The sequence below is a fragment of the Cervus elaphus genome, chromosome 13 (genome assembly GCF_910594005.1).
Source record: "Cervus elaphus chromosome 13, mCerEla1.1, whole genome shotgun sequence".
Lineage (NCBI taxonomy): Eukaryota > Metazoa > Chordata > Mammalia > Artiodactyla > Cervidae > Cervus > Cervus elaphus.
The window spans coordinates 12,215,136-12,235,835 of record NC_057827.1 but is presented as its reverse complement, the minus strand read 5'-3'; the positions used below and the strand labels follow the sequence as shown (position 1 = coordinate 12,235,835).

The 20,700-nt window shown below is 46.2% G+C and overlaps 1 protein-coding gene across 6 annotated transcripts in view; it reads left to right on the top strand.

Annotated features, from left to right (window-relative positions):
- Positions 1–20,700, top strand: part of PGPEP1L (pyroglutamyl-peptidase I like) — a 79,253-nt gene that overhangs the window by 52,302 nt on the left and 6,251 nt on the right. For 3 of the 6 annotated variants that reach the window (XM_043921934.1, XM_043921939.1, XM_043921938.1), the window contains 3 exons: positions 14,396–14,518; positions 15,536–15,688; positions 15,834–15,957. In XM_043921934.1, the coding sequence (XP_043777869.1) occupies positions 14,396–14,518; positions 15,536–15,688; positions 15,834–15,957 (400 nt within the window). Of the gene's footprint in view, positions 1–14,395; positions 14,519–15,535; positions 15,763–15,833; positions 15,958–20,700 lie in introns of all 6 variants that reach the window. The other 3 variants (XM_043921935.1, XM_043921936.1, XM_043921937.1) reach the window with 3 other exon arrangements.

The following is a 20,700-nucleotide window of genomic DNA, read 5'->3' as shown; positions in this document are numbered from 1 at the left end:
CATGCCCCCGCTGACCCAGGCCTCCGCCGGAGACTCCTGGACTCTCATGGGAAAGTCCGGGTCAGTCTCTTGTGGGGTCACTGCTCCTTTCTCCTGGGTCCTGGTGCACACAAGGTTTTGTTTGTGCCCTCCAAGAGTCTGTTCCCCCAGTCCTTTGTAGTTCTGCCACACCCAGGTCTGCTGCACTCAGAGCCGTTGCCCCTGTGGCAGGCCACTGCTGACCCGTACCTCTGCAGGAGACACTCAAACACTCAAAGGCAGGTGTGGCTCAGTCTCTGTGGGGACCCTGTGTCCTGGTGTGCACAAGATTTTGTTTGAGCCCTCCAAGCATCTCTGGGGTTTGATTCTAAATGCAATTTTGCCCTTCCTATTGTCTTTCTGTGGAGAAGGCAATGGCAACCCACTGCAGTACTCTTGCCTGGAAAATCCCATGGACGGAGGAGCCTGGTAGGCTGCAGTCCATGGGGTCGCTAAGAGTCGGACACGACTGAACAACTTCACTTTCACTTTTCACTTTCATGCATTGGAGAAGGAAATGGCAACCCACTCCAGTGTTCTTGCCTGGAGAATCCCAGGGACGGGGGAGCCTGGTAGGCTGCCATCTATGGGGTCACACAGAGTCGGGCACGATTGAAGTGACTTAGCAGCAGCAGCAGCAACTGTCTTTCTGGGACTTCTCCTTTGCCCTTGGACGTGGAGTACCTTTTTTTGGTGGGATTCAACATTCTTCTGTTGATGGTTGTTCAGCAGTGAGTTGTAATTTTGGAGTTCTTGCAGGAGAAGAAGAGTGCACATCCTTCTACTCCGCCATCTTGTAGTAGTTTCACAGGGGCTTGAGCATGAACCTGAAGCCAGTCAGAAATTTCTGCAGTATGATAAGGATTTGCAGGTACCAGAAGGTACCAGATCATGAGCTCCTTATTGCAAAATTCAGGCTTAAACTGAAGAAAGTAGGGAAAACCACTAGACCATTCAAGTATGACCTAAATCAAACCCCTTACAATTACACAGTGGAAGTGACAAATAGATTCAAGGTATTAGATCTGATAGACAGAGTGCCTGAAGAACTATGGACACTGGTTCATGACATTGTACAGGAGGCCATCCCCAAGAAAAATAAATGCAAAAAGGCAAAACGGTTGTCTGAGGAGGCCTTACAAATAGCTGTGAAAAGAAGAGACGCTAAAGGCAAAGGAGAAAAGGCAAGATATACCAATTTGAATGCAAAGTTCTAGGAGAGATAAGAAAGCTTTCCTCAGTGATTAATGCAATAGAGAAATTAATGAAATAGAGGAAAGCAATAGGGTGGGAAAGACTAGAGATCTCTTCAAGAAAATTAGAGATACCAAGGGAACATTTCATGCAAAGATGGGCACAACAAAGGACAGAAATGGTATGGACCTAACGAAGCAGAAGATATTAAGAAGAGATGGCAAGAATACATAGAAGAACTATACAAAAAAGATCTTCATGACCCAGATAACCATGATGGTATGATCACCAACCTAGAGCCAGACATCCTGGAATGTGGAGTCAAGTGGGCATTAGGAAGCATTACTACGAACAAAGCTAGTGGAGATGATGGAATTCCAGTTGAGCTATTTCAGATCCTAAAAGATGATGCTGTGAAAGTGCTGCACTCAATATGCCAGCAAATTTGGAAAACTCAGCAGTGGCCACAAGACTGGAAAAGGTCAGTTTTCATTCCAATCCCAAAGAAAGGCAAGTCAAAGAATGTTCAAACTTCCACAAAATTGCATTCATCTCACACACTACCAAAGTAATGCTCAAAAATTTTCCAAGTCAGGCTTCAACAGTATGTGAAATGTGAACTTCCAGATGTTCAAGCTGGATTTAGAAAAGGCAGAGGAACCAGAGATCAAATTGCCAACATCCGTTGGATCATTGAAAAAGCAAGAGAATTCCAGCAAAACATCTACTTCTACTTTATTGACTGTGCCAGAGCCTTTGGCTCTGTGGATCACAAGAAACTGTGGAAAATTCTTAAAGAGATGGGAATACCAGACGACCTGACCTGCATCCTGAGAAATCTGTAATCAGGTCAAGAAGCAACAGTTAGAACTGCACATGGAACAACAGACTGGTTCCAACTTAGGAAAGAAGTACATCTAGGCTGTATATTGTCACCCTGCTTATTTAACTTCTATGCAGAGTAATCATGCAAAATACCAGACTGAATGAAGCACAAGCTGGAATCAGGATTGCAGAGAGAAATATCAATAACCTCAGATATGCAGATGACACCACCCTTATGGCAGAAAGCGAAGAACTAAAGAGCTTCTTGATGAAAGTGGAAGTGGAGAGTGAAGAGGTTGGCTTAAAAGTCACCATTCAGAAAACTAAGATCATGGCATCCGGTCCTATCACTTCATGGCAAATAGATGGGAAAACAATGTAAACAGTGACAGACATTACTTTGGGGGGGCTCCAGAATCACTGAAGATGGTGACAGCAACCATGAAATTAATAGATGCTTGATCCTTGGAAGAAAAGCTATGACCAACCTAGACAGCATATTAAAAAGCAGAGAAATTATTCTGCCAACAAAAGTCCGTCTAGTCAAAGTTATGGTTTTTCTAGTAGTCATGTATGGATGTGAGAGTTGGACTATAAAGAAAGCTGAGCACTGAAGAATTGATGCTTTTGAACTGTGGTGTTGGAGAAGACTCTTGAGAGTCCCTTGGACTGCAAGGAGATCCAACCAGTCAATCCTAAAGGAAATCAGTCCTGAATGTTCATTGGAAGGACTAATGCTGAAGCTGAAACTCCAGTACTTTGGCCACCTGATGCGAAGAACTGACCCACTGGAAAAGACTCTGGTGCTGGGAAAGATTGAGGGCAGGAGGAGAAGGGGATGGCAGAGGATGAGATGGTTGGATGGCATCACCAACTCAATGGACATGAGTTTGAGCAAGCTCCGGGAGTTGGTGATAGACAGGGAAGCCTGGTGTGCTACAGTCCGTGGGGTTGCAAAGAGTCAGACATGACTGAGCGACTGAACTGAACTAAATTGATAGATGAGACATCGAGGCTCTGGGACTTGAAGTCATTTGCCTGAAGTCAAATGCCTCAGTTGGTGCTTTAGGGGCAAATACAGAACTGAACTGTACCCACCAGACTCCAAGTGTTTTCTCCTGACTGACTCTACAATGTGTTGTGACCTCCAGGTTGACCCTAGTATTCCCGTCTCTCCTGCCCACCCCCCACTTGCCCTGAGGACCATTACTCCGGGCATTTCCTACTATGGTAGGAATAGGGCAGCACAGTGCTTGGCCAAAGGAAGGACTTGGAAAATGTTGGGGGGAAAAAAATGAATGAAAACAGAGAAAATTGCCTTCTTTTCTGCTTGGAAAAAACAGCTAGTAAGAGAAAATGAAGACATGATTCCAAAGGAGAGTGAGGGTCCAAGAGACACTGAGATGCCTGTGTGTCAGGGGTCTCCAAGACCACCCTCAAGCTGTTACGCTCACAGATGCAGTTGTGGCGCACTACAGGAAAAGGATCCCAGTTGAAATCAGCAAAGGGGAAGGTGCATGGAGCAAAGACGAGGAGAGAGCAGGTGCACGCTCCTAAGTGGTGTCTCCCAGGGGAGCTGCTTGGAGCCATGGAGCTCTCCCAGCAATGCCATGTGACAACGGGTATGAAGTGTTGTCAACCTGGGAAGCTCATCGGACTTTTGGTGTCCAGGATTCTCACTGGCATCAATCACATAGGTATGCAGTGCCTGCCTGCCTGACTTAAGCTACTCAGACTCCAGAGCAAAAACAGACGTCCACCATAAATCATACTGTTGGCATAAACTCTAATCAAACTAGCATGATGTGACCAAAGGCCACAGGCATATACAACTGCTCTAATCAGGCAGAACATCCCAAGGGCTCAGAGCTCTTTCTCCCAGGAGCCAGCCAAGGGCCAGTCCTGAAGACAGGTGTTTGTTGGCAACGTGCAGAGTTTGAGCAGCCCCTGCCTGCTGGGTTAACCCTTTCCTGCCCAACCTCCTAAGCAGAGACGAGAGGTGTGCAGGCCCATCCAACCTTTGTCCACCAATACTCCCTACATCACCACTTTCTTGAGGGCCCAAAATCATTTTCAAAATGATTTTGAAAATGCAAAGTTGCAAGTTTGCAAGTTGATCCATTGAAGCATGCCAATATCAGGGTTTCCTGATATTTTTCTATTTTTCTATTTTCTATGTTTTTTTTTTAATTTACCATTTAAAATTTACTATTTCAATCATTTTTAAGTGTACATTTCAGTAATGTTAAGTATATTCACATTGTTGTGCAACAGATATCCAGAACTTTTCATCTTGCAAAACTAAAACTCTGTTGAACAACTCCCCATTTTCCTTCCCCCAAATCTCTGCTTAGTATTATTCTACTTTCTGTCTCTATGAATTTGACCACTTTAGATCCCTCATGGGCTTCCCTGATAGCTCAGTTGGTAAAGAATCTGCCTGCAATGCAGGAGACGCCACTTTGATTCCTGGGTTGGGAAGACCTGCTAGAGAAGGGATAAGCTACCCACTCCAGTATTCTGGCCTGGAGAATTCCATGGACTGTATAGTCCATGGGGTCGCAAAGAGTTGGACTCAACTGAGCAACTTTCACTTTCACTTTAGATCCCTCATGTAGGTAGAATCTTACAGTGTGTCTTTTTGTGACTGGCTTGTCACACTCAGCATAGATCATCCTCTAGACTCATCTATGTTGTAGCATGTGCCAGAATTTTCTTCCTTTTTAAGGCTGATTAATATTCCATTGTTGGTATAGATCACATTTTGTTTATCTGCTCCTCCATCAGTGGACATTTGGGTTACTTCCATCTCTTGACTGTTGTGAATAATGTTGCATTGAATATGAATATGCAAATAGCCCTGTGAGCTCTTGCTTTTTAATTCTTTTCAATTAGACCCAGACATAGGCTTGCTGGATCATCTGGTAATTCTATTTTTAATATTTTTAGGAATGTCCATACTGTTTTCCATAGCAGCTGTGCCACTTTACATTTCCACCAACTGTGCACAAAGGTTGCGATTTCTCCATATCTTTGCCAACAGTTGTTATATTCTTATATTGGCCACCTAATGGGTGAGAATTTCTATCAGCTATTAAAATGAAATTATCCTTAAATAATATTTCATAGCTGTACCAAAGCTAGCTTGGCTTTGTGTGTCTGCAGGTCCCTGAACAGGCTTGATTTCCTGAAGGAAAAGGGAATTGGTCACCCTTGGAGCAAGAGACGCCATGGTGATAGGCCCTCCATCTTTGAATCATTTTTAATTTATTATAAAGTATTTCAATTTAAGTCTGAATTTGGCAATGAGAAGTTCAGGATATGAGACACAGTCAGCTCCTGGTCTTGTTTTTGCTGACTGTATAGAGCTTCTCCATCTTTGGCTGCAAAGAATATAGTCAATCTGATTTCAGTGTTGATGATCTGGTGATGTCCATGTGTGGAGTCTTCTCTTATGTTGTTGGAAGAAGGTGTTTGCTATGACCAGTGCGTTCTCTTGGCAAAACTCTATTAGCCTTTGCCCTGCTTCATTCTGTACTCCAAGAACAAATTTGCCTGTTATTCCAGGTGTTTCTTGATTTGCTACTTTTGCATTCCAGTCCCCTATAATGAAAAGGACATCTTTTTTTTGGTGTTAGTTCTAGAATGTCTTGTAGGTCTTAAGTGAAAGTTAAATTAAAGAAAGTAGGCAAAACCACTAGACCATTCAGGTATGACCTAAATCAAATCCCTTAAGATTATACAGTGGAAGTCACAAATGGATTCAAGTGATTAGATCTGATAGACAGAACTCCTGAAGAACTGTGGATGGAGGTTTGTGACATTGTATACGAGGCAGTGATCAAGACTATCCCCAAGAGAAAGAAATGCAAAAAGGCCAAACGGTTGTCTGAGGAGGCCTTACAAATAGCTATGAAAAGAAGAGAAGCAAAAGGCAAAAGAGAAAAGGAAAGATATACCCATTTGAATGCAGAGTCCCAAAGAATAACAAGGAGATGTAAGAAAGCCTTCCTTGGTGATCAATGCGAAGAAATAGACGAAAACAATAGAATGGAGAAGACTAACGATCTCTTCTAGAAAGTTAGAGATACCAAGGGAATATTTCATACAAAGATGGGCACAATAAAGGACAGAAATGATATGGACCTAACAGAAGCAGAAGATATTAAGAAGAGACAGAAAAACATCTACTTCTCTTTATTGACTATGTCAAAGCGTTTGACTGTGTGGATCACAACAAACTGTGGAAAATTCTTCAAGAGATGGGAATACCAGACCACCTGACCTGCCTCTTGAGAAATCTGTATGCAGGTCAAGATGCAACAGTTAGAACTGGACGTGGAACAACAGACTGGTTCCAAATCGGGAAAGGAGTACGTCAAGGCTGTATATTGTCACCCTGCATATTTAACTTCTATCAGAGTACATCATGAGAAATGCTAGACTGGATGAAGCACAAGCTGGAGTCAAGATTGCTGGGAGAAATATCAATAACTTCAGGTATGCAGATGACACCATCCTTATGGCAGAAAGCGAAGAAGAACTAAAGAGCCTCTTGATGAAAGTGAAAGAGGAGAGTGAAAAAGTTGGCAACATTCAGAAAAGTAAGATCATGGCATCTGGTCCCATCACTTCATGGCAAATAGATGGGGAAACAATGGAAACAGTGACAGAGTTTATATTTTTGGGCTCCAAAATCACTGCAGATGTTGACTGCAGCCATGAAATTAAAAGACGCTTGCTCCTTGGAAGAAAAGCTATGGCCAACCTAGACAGCATATTAAAAAGCAGAGACATTACTTTGTCAACAAAGGTCTGTATAGCCAAGGCTATGGTTTTTCCAGTGGTCATGTATTGATGTGAGAGTTGGACTATAAAGAAAGCTGAGCACCGAAGAATTGATGCTTTTGAACTGTGGTGTTGGTGAAGACTCTTGAGAGTCCCTTGGACTCCTAGGAGATCCAACCAGTCCATCCTAAAGGAAACCAGTCCTGAATATTCATTGGAAGGACTGATGCCAAAGCTGAAACTCCAATACTTTGGCCACCTGATGCGAAGAACTGACTCATTGGAAAAGACCCTGATGCTGGGAAAGATTGAAAGCGGAAAAAGAAGGGGATGACAGAGGATGAGATGGTTGGATGGCATCACCGATTCAATGGACATGAGTTTGAGCAGGCTCTGGGAGTTGGTGATGGACAGGGAGGCCTGGTGTGCTGCAGTTCATGGGGTTGCAAAGAGATGGACACGACTGAGCAACTGAACTGACTGATAAAGTATTTCACTTCAGTTAATGTGTTTCAGAATTAATATTATTCAGTTTTAATTAAACTAAGCCTCAAAATATGATCAAGGAATACTTACAAAAAGGATCTTCAAAAAACCCACAGATACAAGATAATATGATGCAAACCTGAGCACATGTGAAAACAGCCAAGTGATCCTTTAATTAACCTCATCTGAGTTCTCTGCCAGTCACATTTTGATGTAAAAACAGCAGTCTGATAATAAATTGGCTGAAAAGAGGGAAGAATTAAGAGAACCATTCTAAATACAGATTTACATCCACTTGTATGTAAAATAAACATGAACAGGGAAGCCCACATGAAAAATGCCTTGAGACATGAAGATACCAGCTAATGATAGTGTGTGTGGGTGTGGGTGTGTGTGTGTGTGTGTGCATGCACACTCACATGCATGTGTGCATACTAAAATCTTTTCATCAATGGTGGCATGTGGTCAAAAATACTTGGAGACAACTGCTCTAAGCAGAGGATCAAGAATTACTGGGTTACTGTTGTTCATTACTGGGCTTTTGGAGGAATAACCAAAGGATATTGGGCGTGGGCTGTCATTTGTCAAACGTGGAGAGCGGAACTTGGCTTTGTTAAGGAAAAGAGAGTGACCTGGAAACAATCCTAAGATTTTCCAAGCCCTTGGTGAGAGCTCTGGTCAGCCCTAAACAGCTGGTGGCATCTCCTTTGTGAGGACTCCCTGGAACGGCTCCCTTCTTTTAAACTCATCCTCAGTTTCCTTATCTGTAGAATGGTGACAAGGTTAGGGGGGCTGGGGTGAGGTGCTGGGCATACTGCCTGCACATAGCAAGGGTGCTGCTGGGGCAGCTAGTCTGATTACCAGCCAGACTATTTGTTAAGCTTTTAGAACCAGAAGAATACCACATACACATTGAAAATGTTACAAAAAATACAGAAAGAAATGAGAATCTCCCCTAATTTGCCTCATTTTTAGTATGTTCCTGTTTCCATAAATGGCTGCAGAGAACAGTCTGAGATCCTACTTTTAAACTGATTTATCTTCATGGGTTTTCCTGTGTCAATACATTCTTTGTAGAGTCATTTTGAATGGCTGCATTCTGCTCCACTGGTGACTGTCCTGTACTTAATACATCAGACCCCCTGTCACCTCCACGGCTTCTTCCTGTGTGTGGTGAGCCCCTCCCAGCTCTGACCCTAGTTTCTGTGTCCAGGGGGCACCTCCAGCCTAGATGGGGTTGGAGGGAGCACAGGCCTGGATCTCCAGGATCAGCCAATGGCTCCCAGGTTCCTTCCAACCCTGCAGGTCAAGAAGAACTGGCTATCACTTCCTCTTCCATGGTCAGCCCGCAGATATGCACACACAGGCACACAAGACCCTCAGCCAGAGCCCAGCACAGAGGCCCCAGGAGGGCCTCTGTCGCATCCACATCTGATGCCTGATGGATGAGTGAGCGAGAGAAGGAGGGAAGGAGAAGGGAGAGAGGGAGGAGAGCGGGGAGCAGAAGGATGGAAGTAGGGAGGGAAGAAGGGAGGAGGACAGGCTGTTTGCACACACCTCCAAGCTCCCGCTCTTTAATTTCTTTCCCTTGAACACTCTTGCCAGGCCTCCAAGCTCAGATCAGAAGCACCTCTGTGCAGTCCTCTTAGGCTGTATCTCCAGGTGCATGGTCTTGCTTAACTTTCACATCAGCCCTTGTGAGGGAGGTCCTATTTTTACTACATTTTGCAGATCAGGAAACTGAGGCTTGGCAAGTTTCAATAATTTGCCCAAACAGTGACAGACTTTATTTTCTTGGGCTCCCAAATCACTACAGATGCTGAATGCAGCCATGAAATTAAAAGATGCTTGCTGAGTACCAAAGAATTGATACTTTTGAATGGTGGTGTTGGAGAAGACTCTTGAGAGTCCCTTGAACTGCAAGGAGATTCAACCAGTCAATCCTAAAGGAAATCAGTCCTGGATATTCATTGGAAGGACTGATGCCAAAGCTGAAACTCCAATACTTTGGCCACCTGATGCGAAGAACTGACTCATTGGAAAAGACCCTGATGCTAGGAAGGATTGAAGGCAGGAAGAGAAGGGGATGACCAAGGATGAGATGGTTGGATGGCATCACCAACTCAAGGAAATGAGTTTGAGCAAGTTCCAGAAGTTGGTGATGGACAGGGTAGCCTGGCATGTTGTAGTCCATGGGGTCGCAAAGAGTCAGACACAACTGAGCAACTGAACTGAACTGAACTGAGCTCCTTAGAAGAAAAGCTATGATGAACCTAGACAGCATATTAAAAAGTAGAAACATTACTTTGCCAACAAAGGTCTGTCTAGTCAAAGCTATGGCTTTTCCAGTGGTCATGTATGGATCTGAGAGTTGGACCATAAAGAAGGCTGAGCACCAAAGAATTGATGCTTTCAAACTATAGTGCTGGAGAAGACTCCTGAGAGTCCTTTGGACTGCAAGGAGATCCAACCAGTCCATCCTAAAGGAAATCAACCCTGAGTATTCATCAGAAGGACTGATGTTGAAGCTAAAGCTCAATACTTTGGCCACCTGATGTGAAGAGCTGACTCAAAAGAACCTGATGCTGGGAAAGATTGAAAGCAGGAGGAGAAGGGGATGACAGAGGATGAGATGGCTGGATGGCATCACCAACTCAGTGGACATGAATTTGAGCAAGTTCTGGGAGATACTGAAGGACAGGGAAGCCTGGTGTACTGCAGTCCATGGGTTGTAAAGAGTTGGACAAGACTGAGCAACTGAACAACAAAGACACAGTAGGAAGAGGAAGACGTAGGGTCTAAGCTCCTTCCTAATCCCCTAATCATTGAAGGTCCTCAGACTTCCACAGTCCAGTGGGGCCCAACACAGCCCTTGGAACCAGAATCAGGACTCTTGCGATCACTTCCCATTCCTGTACTCCATCTCCTCTGAGAATGTGAACCTCCCAGACAGGCCATGCCCTAGCAGAGGACCACATTGCAAGCACTCGAGGAGTCTGAATGAAGAAATCCTTTCCTGCCTCATGGTACTAGCCACAGACTCCCATTAGATGAGAGAAGGCTCAGATTATGGAAAAAGAGCAACCATTTTGCAGCACCAGCTGGTGCCACAGCCTTGGTGAATTTGAAAAAAATTCAGAGAGCAACTGAGTTCTCTTTGTTAAACCTCCGTGTGTCCTGGTGACCAGATTTCGGATGACAGGGAGGCAGGAAGAAGTGGGTGGAAGAGGCAGAAGGTGGGGCTCCCTTATTCCCAAGGGCCTTTGTGACTGGTGGGGTTCAGGCTTTTTGAAGGATCGTGGGCCTGGCACAGGCTCTCAGCTCCCCGTGGAGCCTGGTGACTCCTCTGGTGAGAGCAGTGCCCTGGATTCCACTTTGGTGAGAGTTATACCAGGCTTTGTCCCTGGCCCCTTGAGCACAAAACACTGCAATTCTAGCTGAGAAAGTGTGCCAGTCTGGAAGGTGCAAACCCCTGGCTCTCTCTGCATAGAACTGACGCTCTCTTTGCTAAAACCACCAACCCTTCTTGGCAGAAACGGTGGTGGCAACCAGTGGCCTGCCGTCTGCTTATGCAGAATGTTCTACTCTCTGCTTCTGACAGGCTGAAAGTAATCAAATTCTAATAAATATTGCTTTTAATAAATCCCTCTTGCATGACTTTCTCCAATTAATATGGACTAATTATACGTATTGAGCCTTCATATAAAGCCCCAATTATGTGACAGATACTGTGTTGGGCACTTTTTGTGAATCATTTAATATTTGTGAAAGCCCCTCCAACTTTTATTTATGCCCATTTCACAGATGAGAAAATGGAGGTGCACCAAAGCTAAATAACATGCCCACGTTTGCCCAGTGAAAGGTGGCAGGACCTACCTGGTGGCACAATGGGTAGGAATCCATCTGCCAATGCTGGGGACATGGGTTCAATCCTCGGTCTGGGAAAATCCCACATGCAGCATGACTCCTGAGCCTGCGCTCTAGAGCCCATGAGCAGCAGTTACCAAGCCCGTGTGCTGGAACTGCTGAAGCTCCATGCCTAGAGCCTGTGCTCCATGACAAGAGAAGCCCCCAGTCTCTGCAATTAAATCCCGAGCACAGCAACAAAGGCCCATTGTAGCCCAAAAAAGGGGTGGCTGAGTCAGGTCTCAAACCTGCATCTTTCTGACTCCAAAGTCCATGCCCTTTCCTACGGTGCTCTAGTGGGGTCTCACTTTGCATGTGCCCCCTTCTGCCCTGTACCCTCCTCATTCCAGGCTTAGGCTGCTGATGACCACCAGCCTGGCTTAGTTTTTGTAAAATGCTCTTGTCTGCCATGGGTCACAGTGTAGATGGCCCAGGACACCGTGCATATGTGTGTGTGTGTGTGTGTGCGCGTGTGTGCGTGTGCGCATGTGCGTGCGCGTTAGAGAGAACACATACTTGAGGGAGCAGAGTGTCCACATGAGACAGTGCCTGGAGACTCTTTGCATGATTGTAGGTTGGAAAGAGTTCCTCAGATTCCCAAATCAGATTCTGACTTCAGTCCCAAGTTGGCTGTGTCACTTTCAAGAGTTATAATGAGCTGGATGGATGAACTGGCATGTATCTGAAACTCAACCAGGACTTATCTCGTTACCAGCTGGAAGCTCCCCTGTATTAGTCAACTTAGGCTGCTATAACAAAATACTGCAGGCTGAGTGGTTTAAACAACACACGTGTATTTCTCATGGAGAAGTACATGGAGGCTGGGAAGTCTAAGATCAAGGTGCCAACAGATTTGGTTCCTAGTGAGAACTTTCTTTCTGACTTAAAGATGACTATCTTCTGGCTGTGTCCTGCCTCAAATGGCAAAGAAAGGCTCTGGCCTCTCTTCTTATAAGAGCGTTAATCCCATTATGTGGGCTTCCAAGGTAGCTCAGGGGTAAAGAATCTGCCTGCCAATGCAGGAGACACAGTAGATGCAGATTCGACCCCTGGATCAGGAAGATCCCCTGGAGGAGGCCATGGCAACCCACTGCAGTATTCTTGTCTGGAGAATCCCATGGACAGAGGAGCCTGGTGGACTAGAGGCCATTGGGTTGCAAAGAGTCAGACATGCCTGACCTAGTATGCATGCATGAAATCCCATCATGCATGACCCTACCCTCATGACCTCATCTAAACCTCATTACCTCTCCAAATACCATCACATTGGAGGTTAGGGTTTCAACATATGAATTTGGGTTGGGGACATCTTTTCAGTCGAAAGCTCCCTCTCCCAATACCAGTACAGTTGACCGAACGTCCCAGTGATCTCTGGATGACTGCAGACTTCCCAGAGCCATCCAGGCAGCCTGGCCAAGGCCCCAGGAGGCCTGTAGCCCGTGGAGGAGTAGTTACCTTCCTGTCTGCCCTCTGTCCTCAGTGGGGGGTGTCTGTTGGCTCTATCTGCTGCTCCCCTTGCTCCAAGGGCTCCAGGGGAACCAGCGAGCCCCTGGACTTCCAGCCCCACAGAATGGGCGACAGTGGTCACCTCTTTCCAGGGGATGCTGGCTGCTCCTTAGCAGAGTCCCTGGAGCTGGTGACATGGCAGACCTGCCAAGGTGCCAGCTCCCCGTGTTGGGACAACTGGGAGGGAAAGAGGTAGAGGGTGACACTCTAGTTAGGAAGGGAAAATGTGTCAGGAGGATCCTGGAGAATAATTCCATGGTGATCCTTGAAAAAGTTCAAGTTTATACTGGTCTGCAGTTCCTTATCTGCATTTCTGATATCCAAAGATCTCTGAACATTAGACGTTTTCCTTAATCTAGTTGATGGCAAAAGGTGACCTGAGCTGGTGTGAGGCAAAGTGTGACATCTGTATTTATTCCACCTAAAATGCCTGTCCCTATTTCCTGCCCTGAAATGTCAAGGTGGCTGGTTGTAGAGTGCAGCCCCAGACTAGGAATCCCACTGGAATCCAGCAGGGGAGGGATTCTAATGCCAGCTTGTAGTCGAGGCTGTTTGAGCACCATATTGGAAGCTTGAAAAGAAACAGCTGATAAGCAGAAGCAGGACCTTTGGGCATCGTCTTTCAGATAATTAAAGCACACGGAAATATCACATCCCTGTTAGCTCAGTTGGTAAAGAACCCGCCTGCAATGCAGGAGACCCCAGGTTGATTCCTGGGTCAGGAAGATCCCCTGGAGAAGGGATAGGTTACCCACTCCAGTATTCTTGGGCTTCCCTTGTGGCTCAGCTGGTAAAGAATCTTCCTGCAATGCGGGAGACCTGGGTTCAATCCCTGGGTTGGGCAGATCCCCTGGAGAAGGGAACAGCTACCCACTCCAGTATTCTGGCTTGGAGGATTCCATGGACTGTATAGTCCGTGGGGTCGCCAAGAGTTGGACACAACTGAGTGACTTTCACTTCACTTCACTTCAGTGTCCAATGCACTCCATCCCACACCTATAACTATAACAGCCACGGAGAAGTACAGTTTGGCCTTCCTGAACTTTCTGCTTTGGCAGTAGTGAAGCCATCAGCCTTAGAGAGTGTCATGGGTGGGGTGTTGTTATAAAGCGGAAAACCTGGACAGAAAGACAGACACGCACAAAGGGGAGAGGATGTGAAGACTGCAGCTATGCTGCCACAAGCCAAGGACTATGGGGGCTGCCAGAAGCTGAAAGAGGCCAGGTAGTTGCCTTCTGCAAGGTTCAGAGGCAGGGTCACCCTGCTGACAACTTGGTTTTGGACTTCCATCCGCAAGACTGAGAGGTGATAAATTTCTATTCTCAGCTCCCGGTGTACCTCCCCCTGCCTTATATATTCTTCTCCAACTTCTCCACCTGGCTCACCCTCATCTGTCCCCTAGAATTACTTGCATCCCTTCTGTGAACTCTGTCCTACCCTGCAGAGGGGGTCAGGCATGCCTTTGGGGTCCAAGAGCAACTATATGGGGCCTTGTGCAGGCAGCAGGAGCTCCGGTCCCCCTGTTGACCCCTCGCCACTGTGGGAGCTCCTTGGGGGCAGGTCCAGGCCCCCAAAGGCCCCAGCAGTGAACTGGATGGCCCTGAGCTTGGCTTGTCAGGAACTCCCTGTGGCCCTCTATCAAGCGAGGTGACCCACCTGTTTCTTTCTGCAGGAACTCTCCAAGCTGGGCCTGGGGAGTGACATGCAGATAGAGCTGCGGATTCTTCAGCTGCCGGTGGATTACAGGGAAGTGAAGCAGAGGGTCGCCAGAATCTGGGAAGATCTTCGACTGCAAGTAAATGATAGCTAGGGAGGCAGAGGGGATGGGAGTAGGGGGTGGTCTGATTATGTGTGGAGACCCAGAGCCTGTGAACCCCAGGACCCTGGTTCTAGGGTTGATGGCTCAAGTGTTCCCTGCCCTCTGCCCAGCAGTAAGGGCCCAGACAATTTCAAAACGGTCTGTTTATAAAAGTTTAAGATTAAATACAGAGTAGAATCTTAGAATAAGACTCTGGAAAGAGAGAAGAGGGAGAAGAAATGGAAGCTTTATTCCCCACCTGGACTCAAAGGCAGTTTCCACTAACAGGGAGGCCCTTGGGTTAGTCCCAGCCAGGCCCTTGCAGAGCAGGTGGGTTGTGCAGTGGGGTGAGAGGCAAGGACCTCTTGGCCTAGGAGAGCATTTGGAGGGTGGCCCCCACCGGGAGGTGGGAGAGTGGCCCACCTGGGGAGGGCCATTTCATCACTCCCAGAATATCTCAACAGAACAGAGTTACTATGCAGGAAACTGGTACAAACCTACCCCAGATATGAAGACCAGGTGATGTTAATAGAACATACTCCACCAGACCATTAAGATGATGATATCCCAATGTTTTGATAATATAATGAGCTAATTTTTTCAAAGAGGAAAAATAATCAGCTCAACATATTCTAACAGTGTTTTATTAGACTGTTACTAACTTCCTTTATTAAAGTTTCATAAAAAAGATGGAAGCTTCCAGGGAAAGACTAAGCTTCTCCTGGGACAGTCTTAGATACCAGCTGGGACCCCCCCAGGAAAAAAGGGAGTATACTGCCCTGTAAGAATATTTTGAAATAGGAAAATATTTAAATTAGGTGCCACATAGATGTCTATCCAGTTATTTTTTGTTCCAGCACATTCATCAAGGGGAGCAGGCAGGGGATGGGTGTGATGGTGGCATATTTTGGGGGTTGGGGTGTCTTGCCCCCCAGAGCTCTCCCTCTGAACCCTCTGGAGAGCAGAGGAGACCTCAGTCTCCCTAATCTTCTGCCTCCACATGTGCTCACACAGTTCGTTGTGCATGTGGGCGTGGACCCCGCGGCCAAGGCCATCTTTCTGGAGCAGTGCAGCAAGAACCGAGGCTACCGAGACGCCGACATCCGGGGCTTCCGGCCCGAGTGTGGCGTGTGCCTTCCGGATGGCCCAGAAGTGATTGCGTCAGAGGTCAGCATGAAGGCGGTCAGCCGGCGGGCGGCAGTGCAGGGCGTGGAGGTGGCCTTTTCCCGAGACGCGGGTAGGTGCGTTCTGTTACTGGGTTTGTGGGGGAGGAGGAAGGGCTGACGTGGCCTCTGACCAAACTTCCTCCCAGGATGTGCCATCCAGCTGGGTGCTTGGAGCTGCCCAGAGTCATCATGCAGACCCGCACGTTGCTCACTTCTGCCTACGACAGATTCAGAGGACCCTCCCACTCACTAGCTGGCAGAAGAAAATGGGTGGGTAGAGGATGTTGAGAGCCACTAACATTTTGTGGATGGTTTTCTCTGTGTTTTTTTTTGTTTTGTTTTTTTTTTTTTTTTTTTTTTTTGCAGTATTTTCTTCTTTTTTTTAATTGGAGGATAATTGCTTTACTATATATATATATCGCCTCCCTCTTGAGCCTCCGGGCAACCCCCCCCTTCCCTCCCCACCCCCACACCCCTCTAGGTCTCGCAGAGCGCCAGGCTGGGCTCCCTGCCTTATATAGCAGCTTCCCACTAGCCCTGTTTTACACTTGGTGGTGTATATATGTCAATACTATCTCCCCAGTACATCCCATCCTCCTTACCGCCACTGTGTTCACAAGTCTCTTCTCTACATCTGCATCTCCATTCCTCCATTCCTGTGACTAGGTTCATCAGCATGGCTTTTCTAGATTCCTACCTATGCTTTAGTATATTTGTTTTTCTCTTTTCCCACTTCAGTCTGTGTGACAGGCTCTAGGTTCATCCACTTTACTACAACTGACTCAAGTTCATTCCTTTTTATGGCTGAGTAATATTCCATTGTATATGTGTACCACAACTTCTTTATCCATTCATCTGTCAGTGGACATCTAGATTGCTTCCATGTCCTAGCTGTTGTATATAGGTTGCAGTGAACTTTGGGGTACATGTGTCTTTTTGAATTGTGGTTTTTTAAGGGTATAGACCCAGTAATGGGATTGCTGAGTTACTTTTATGTATTGCAGCAAAGTTGTGAATTAACCATTCTAGTTTAGCCTCAGGTGAAGATTAATTTTTCTTTGTTTCTCCAGATTCTCACCCCCTCAGTTCAGTTCAGTCGCTCAGTCATGTCCGATTCTTTGCAACCCCATGAATTGCAGCACGCCAGGCCTCCCTGTCCATCACCAACTCCCAGAGTTTACCCAAACTCATGTCCATTGAGTCGGTGATGCCATCCAACCATCTCATCCTCTGTTGTCCCCTTCTCCTGCCCCCAATCCCTCCCAGCATCAGGGTCTTTTCCAATGAATCAGCTCTTCGCATCAGGTGACCAAAGTATTGGAGTTTCAGCTTCAGTTTCAGTCCTTCCAATGAACACCCAGGACTGATCTTGTTTAGAATGGACTGGTTAGATCTCCTTGCAGTGCGAGGGACTCTCAAGACCCCCTGAAAGTGAAAGTGAAAGTGAATGTGAAGTCGCTCAGTCATGTCCGATTCTTTGTGACCCCATGGACTATAGCCTACCAGGCTCCTCCATCCATGGGATTTTCCAGGCAAGAATACTGGAGTGGGTTGCCATTTCCTCAAGACCCCCTAGGAGGTAGTTAATCCTCCTTCAAAAGAATGCATGAAGAAATCGTTACTGAATTAAATCATACGAGCCTTACTCAGGCCCTAGCTAGCCTTGGAAGGTTCTTGCTTTATTCAGTGGCCAGCAAATTGAGAAGCAGGAGCTAAGTTCACAGACCAACTCCTTGCCCACCTGGTGAGAGGGATTTAATTTTAAAGATAAGACAAAGGGAGGAGGATGAGGCTAATGATGGGGAGGCATATGCATAGTCTACCTGGGAAGGCTTTTTCCAGGGAGTAGGATGTCACTCTGCTTTTATCCTTTTTATGGTCCTTAATGGCTGTTCCTGGCTACCAGTAGGTGTGTCATGTTAAGAATATTAGGCTAATTTAGTAAAATTAATGTATAATGAGACTCAGGGTTTGTTGGAGGTCAGGTTCCTGGTCATCTTGGTCCCAACTGGTACCGTCTGTTTTTGTTTGTTTGTTTGTAGCTTTCTTTCTTATCCCTGGATCCTTTAACTTAACTAGTTACTGCTTCTCATTCTCAAGGGCCACTGAAGGGCAAAGGTCTGACTTCTGAAGCTCCTTCCTGCTGAACATGAGTGCCATTTTCCCCTGGATTAGGGGAGCAGAACTGTTCTGACTAGCCTAACATAAGTCTAATTGTCAGCAAACTGCAGTCACAGTTGTTTGTACACTTGTGTTAGTATCATCTGAGGCTTGATGACTTCAAAGTCATCAAAGTCACATTTACTAAGGAAGTTGACAAGACAAGGCCCAAAGATAAGCAGGAAGATAATGGCAATTAGTGGGGTAAGAAGTGGAAAAAGCCAAGTTAACCTGGGAAGACCCTGCTTGACTATGTTCCAGATGGACCTTGGGTCTAGACCTTGTGTGTTCTATCTGTATAATCATTGAGCTTACTCATATCTTTTTTATGTTTATCTCAACCGAGTTATTGACATATATATAGCAGGTTTTATTAATAACTGTGCTGGCTTCCACTTGCTCAGCAAGGAGACAGTCAAGGGCTAGTCTTATTCAGAACAACACTTGTTAGTCCAGAGAAGTATGGAGTTCTTATAAGGCATACCCTGTGTTTTTAGACAAGTCTTCAAGGGCCTGGGTGAGATTTTGTAGAGTGATTTCACTGTGTATAAACCTTCCCCAGGGGGCCACTAGTCTGAGAGAAGTCCCTACTGCTGCCAGAATGAGTCCTGCTGCCCTTTTATCTTGAGGCTGGGTGATCTTATGAATGATTATGGCTAGGTTCTGAGAACTTAGCTGCCCTAGCATGCGGTGTCCCCAAGATTGGGCTTATCTAAACAAGGATGGACTAGCGCCCACCCCACAGAAGGGAAAGAGGAGTTAGAGTTGTTCTGATGGGGCACTTGGTTTATTCTCAGGCCACAGAGGAACAGGTACCCATAGGGAGCATAGGTTCTGGGGAGTTGAATCACATTCGAAAGTGGCTAGCCCCAGAGGGTACCCTTGCAGAGTGAGGAGGGAGGCCCACCTGCATAGTGGGGGTCACTGAGGAATTCTTGACCAGCAGCTTTTCACCAGGCCTTAGGAGGGCCATATACTAACTGTCTGACAACTGGCATTTTCCATCTGCAGTAAGTCCATCTCCCATCTGGTCCTTGTGGGTGTTCATCAAGTCGGTGCAAGGGGCAGAGTGGGTGACATTTCCATAGGAGTCAATCCCAAGGCACTTAAATTGTGGGGTAATAGAAGCAGTTGTGGTCAGAGTCCAGAGTAACCCTAGGGTGTTATTGTAAGTCCCTCCTTTTCATAAGGGTGTTTAATAGGGGCAGTGGCAGCAGGCCTGATCATAGCGGTGGTCCTGTGGAGTGCGTGCTTTGTGTTTGATAGAGGGATTCCAAGCAGAGAAGCTGCTTTAGGGATGGGATAGAAACTTCAGGAGGAATAGGTTTGCTATGCTGTCCCTCACTCAGTTGTGTTCAACTCTGCAACGCCATGGATGTAGCCAGCCCAGCTCCTCTGTCCATGGGATTTCTTGGGCAAGGATATTGGAGTGGGTTGCCATTTTCTCCTCCAGGGGGAGGGATAGGTTTAACAGACCCATGAACCAAGGTGAGCATGAGGTTGTCATTCTTAGGGGTAAAATGTAATACCTTTAATCTATAGGTGTCACTTGGAGAGTGGGGGTGACAGATTCAGCACTGGGATAGCTTTTGTCAGCAGGCTGTAATTCTCAAGAAATTTACCACCAAATCCCCATTCTTCACAGATGGTTGTAAGAGATAGAGCTGAGAAGATAAGAAGGAATAGACAATAATGGCCACTCATCCTGCCTCCAGTGTTGTTATTCCCTATATCCAGCATGGAGAGAGGAAATGTTTACCAGTAGGAGGAGGTTTGGCAGAACAATGGAAGCCAAATAAGGCAGTGGCAATGACAAGGCCAACTGCTAAGCCTGTCTGTCACGTTACTTACTTATTGGTAGGGTTACTCCCTTTGAAAAGTAACATAAGATCTGTAACAGGTTCACACAGCTGTAATTGAGCAAGTGGCTCAGTCACTTCCAGAGACACAGGTGTTGTCTTTACTCTGGTGTGGTGGCCCACACCAGAGTTATGCTCTGCAATTGTCAGGCACTGAATTGGTCAAGATTATAAGATAAGGTCCTGCCCACTTGGGGCAGCCTTCCAGGTGTTCAAATAAACAGGGGACAAAGGATGTAAAACCATGTCAGAAGGGGAAGGCTACATGTAAAGCTTTGATTTTTTTTTTTTTTCCCGTCTGTAAGGCATATTTCAGTCATCCATGTCCCTAAGCTTGACTTTGTAGGCAGGTCCTTCAAGAATGGGCCTCCTGTACCTGATCTCATACAGACTTAAGCCAAGCTTTCCTTTAGGGGCTAATTGCGTTCTGAGAAGTGCTGTGGGGAGAAGAGAGATCCAAGTTTGATAAATCTCTTGACATAGTTTGGCTTAATTTCTTTTGAGAGTTTGATTTATTCTTTTTACTTTTCCTGAGCATTGTGGTCTCATGTCTGACTCTTCGCAACCCTATAGACTGTAGCCCTTCAGGCTCCTCTGTCCATGGGATTCTCCAAGCAAGGATACTGGAGTGGGTTGCCATTTCCTTCTCCACGGGATCTTCCTGACCCAGGGATCGAACCTGCGCCTCTGCTGTTACTATACTGGCAGATGGATTCTTCACCACTAGTACCGCCTGGGAAGCCCAAAGGGGTGCCGCCTCCGTTTAATCCCCAGTGCTCTAGAGATTTCCTTAGTAACTTGAGAAACAAAGGCGGGCCCACTGTCACATTGAATAGATTTAGGGAGCCCAAATTGAGGGATTATTTCCTTGATCAGGGCCTTAGAAACCTCTGAGGTAATCTTGGTTTGGGTCAGGAATCTAGCCAAAGGTGTCAGTCAAAACCAGCAAATATCTGAAAATTTCCTTGTGCCCAGGAAAGTGAAAGTGAAGTCG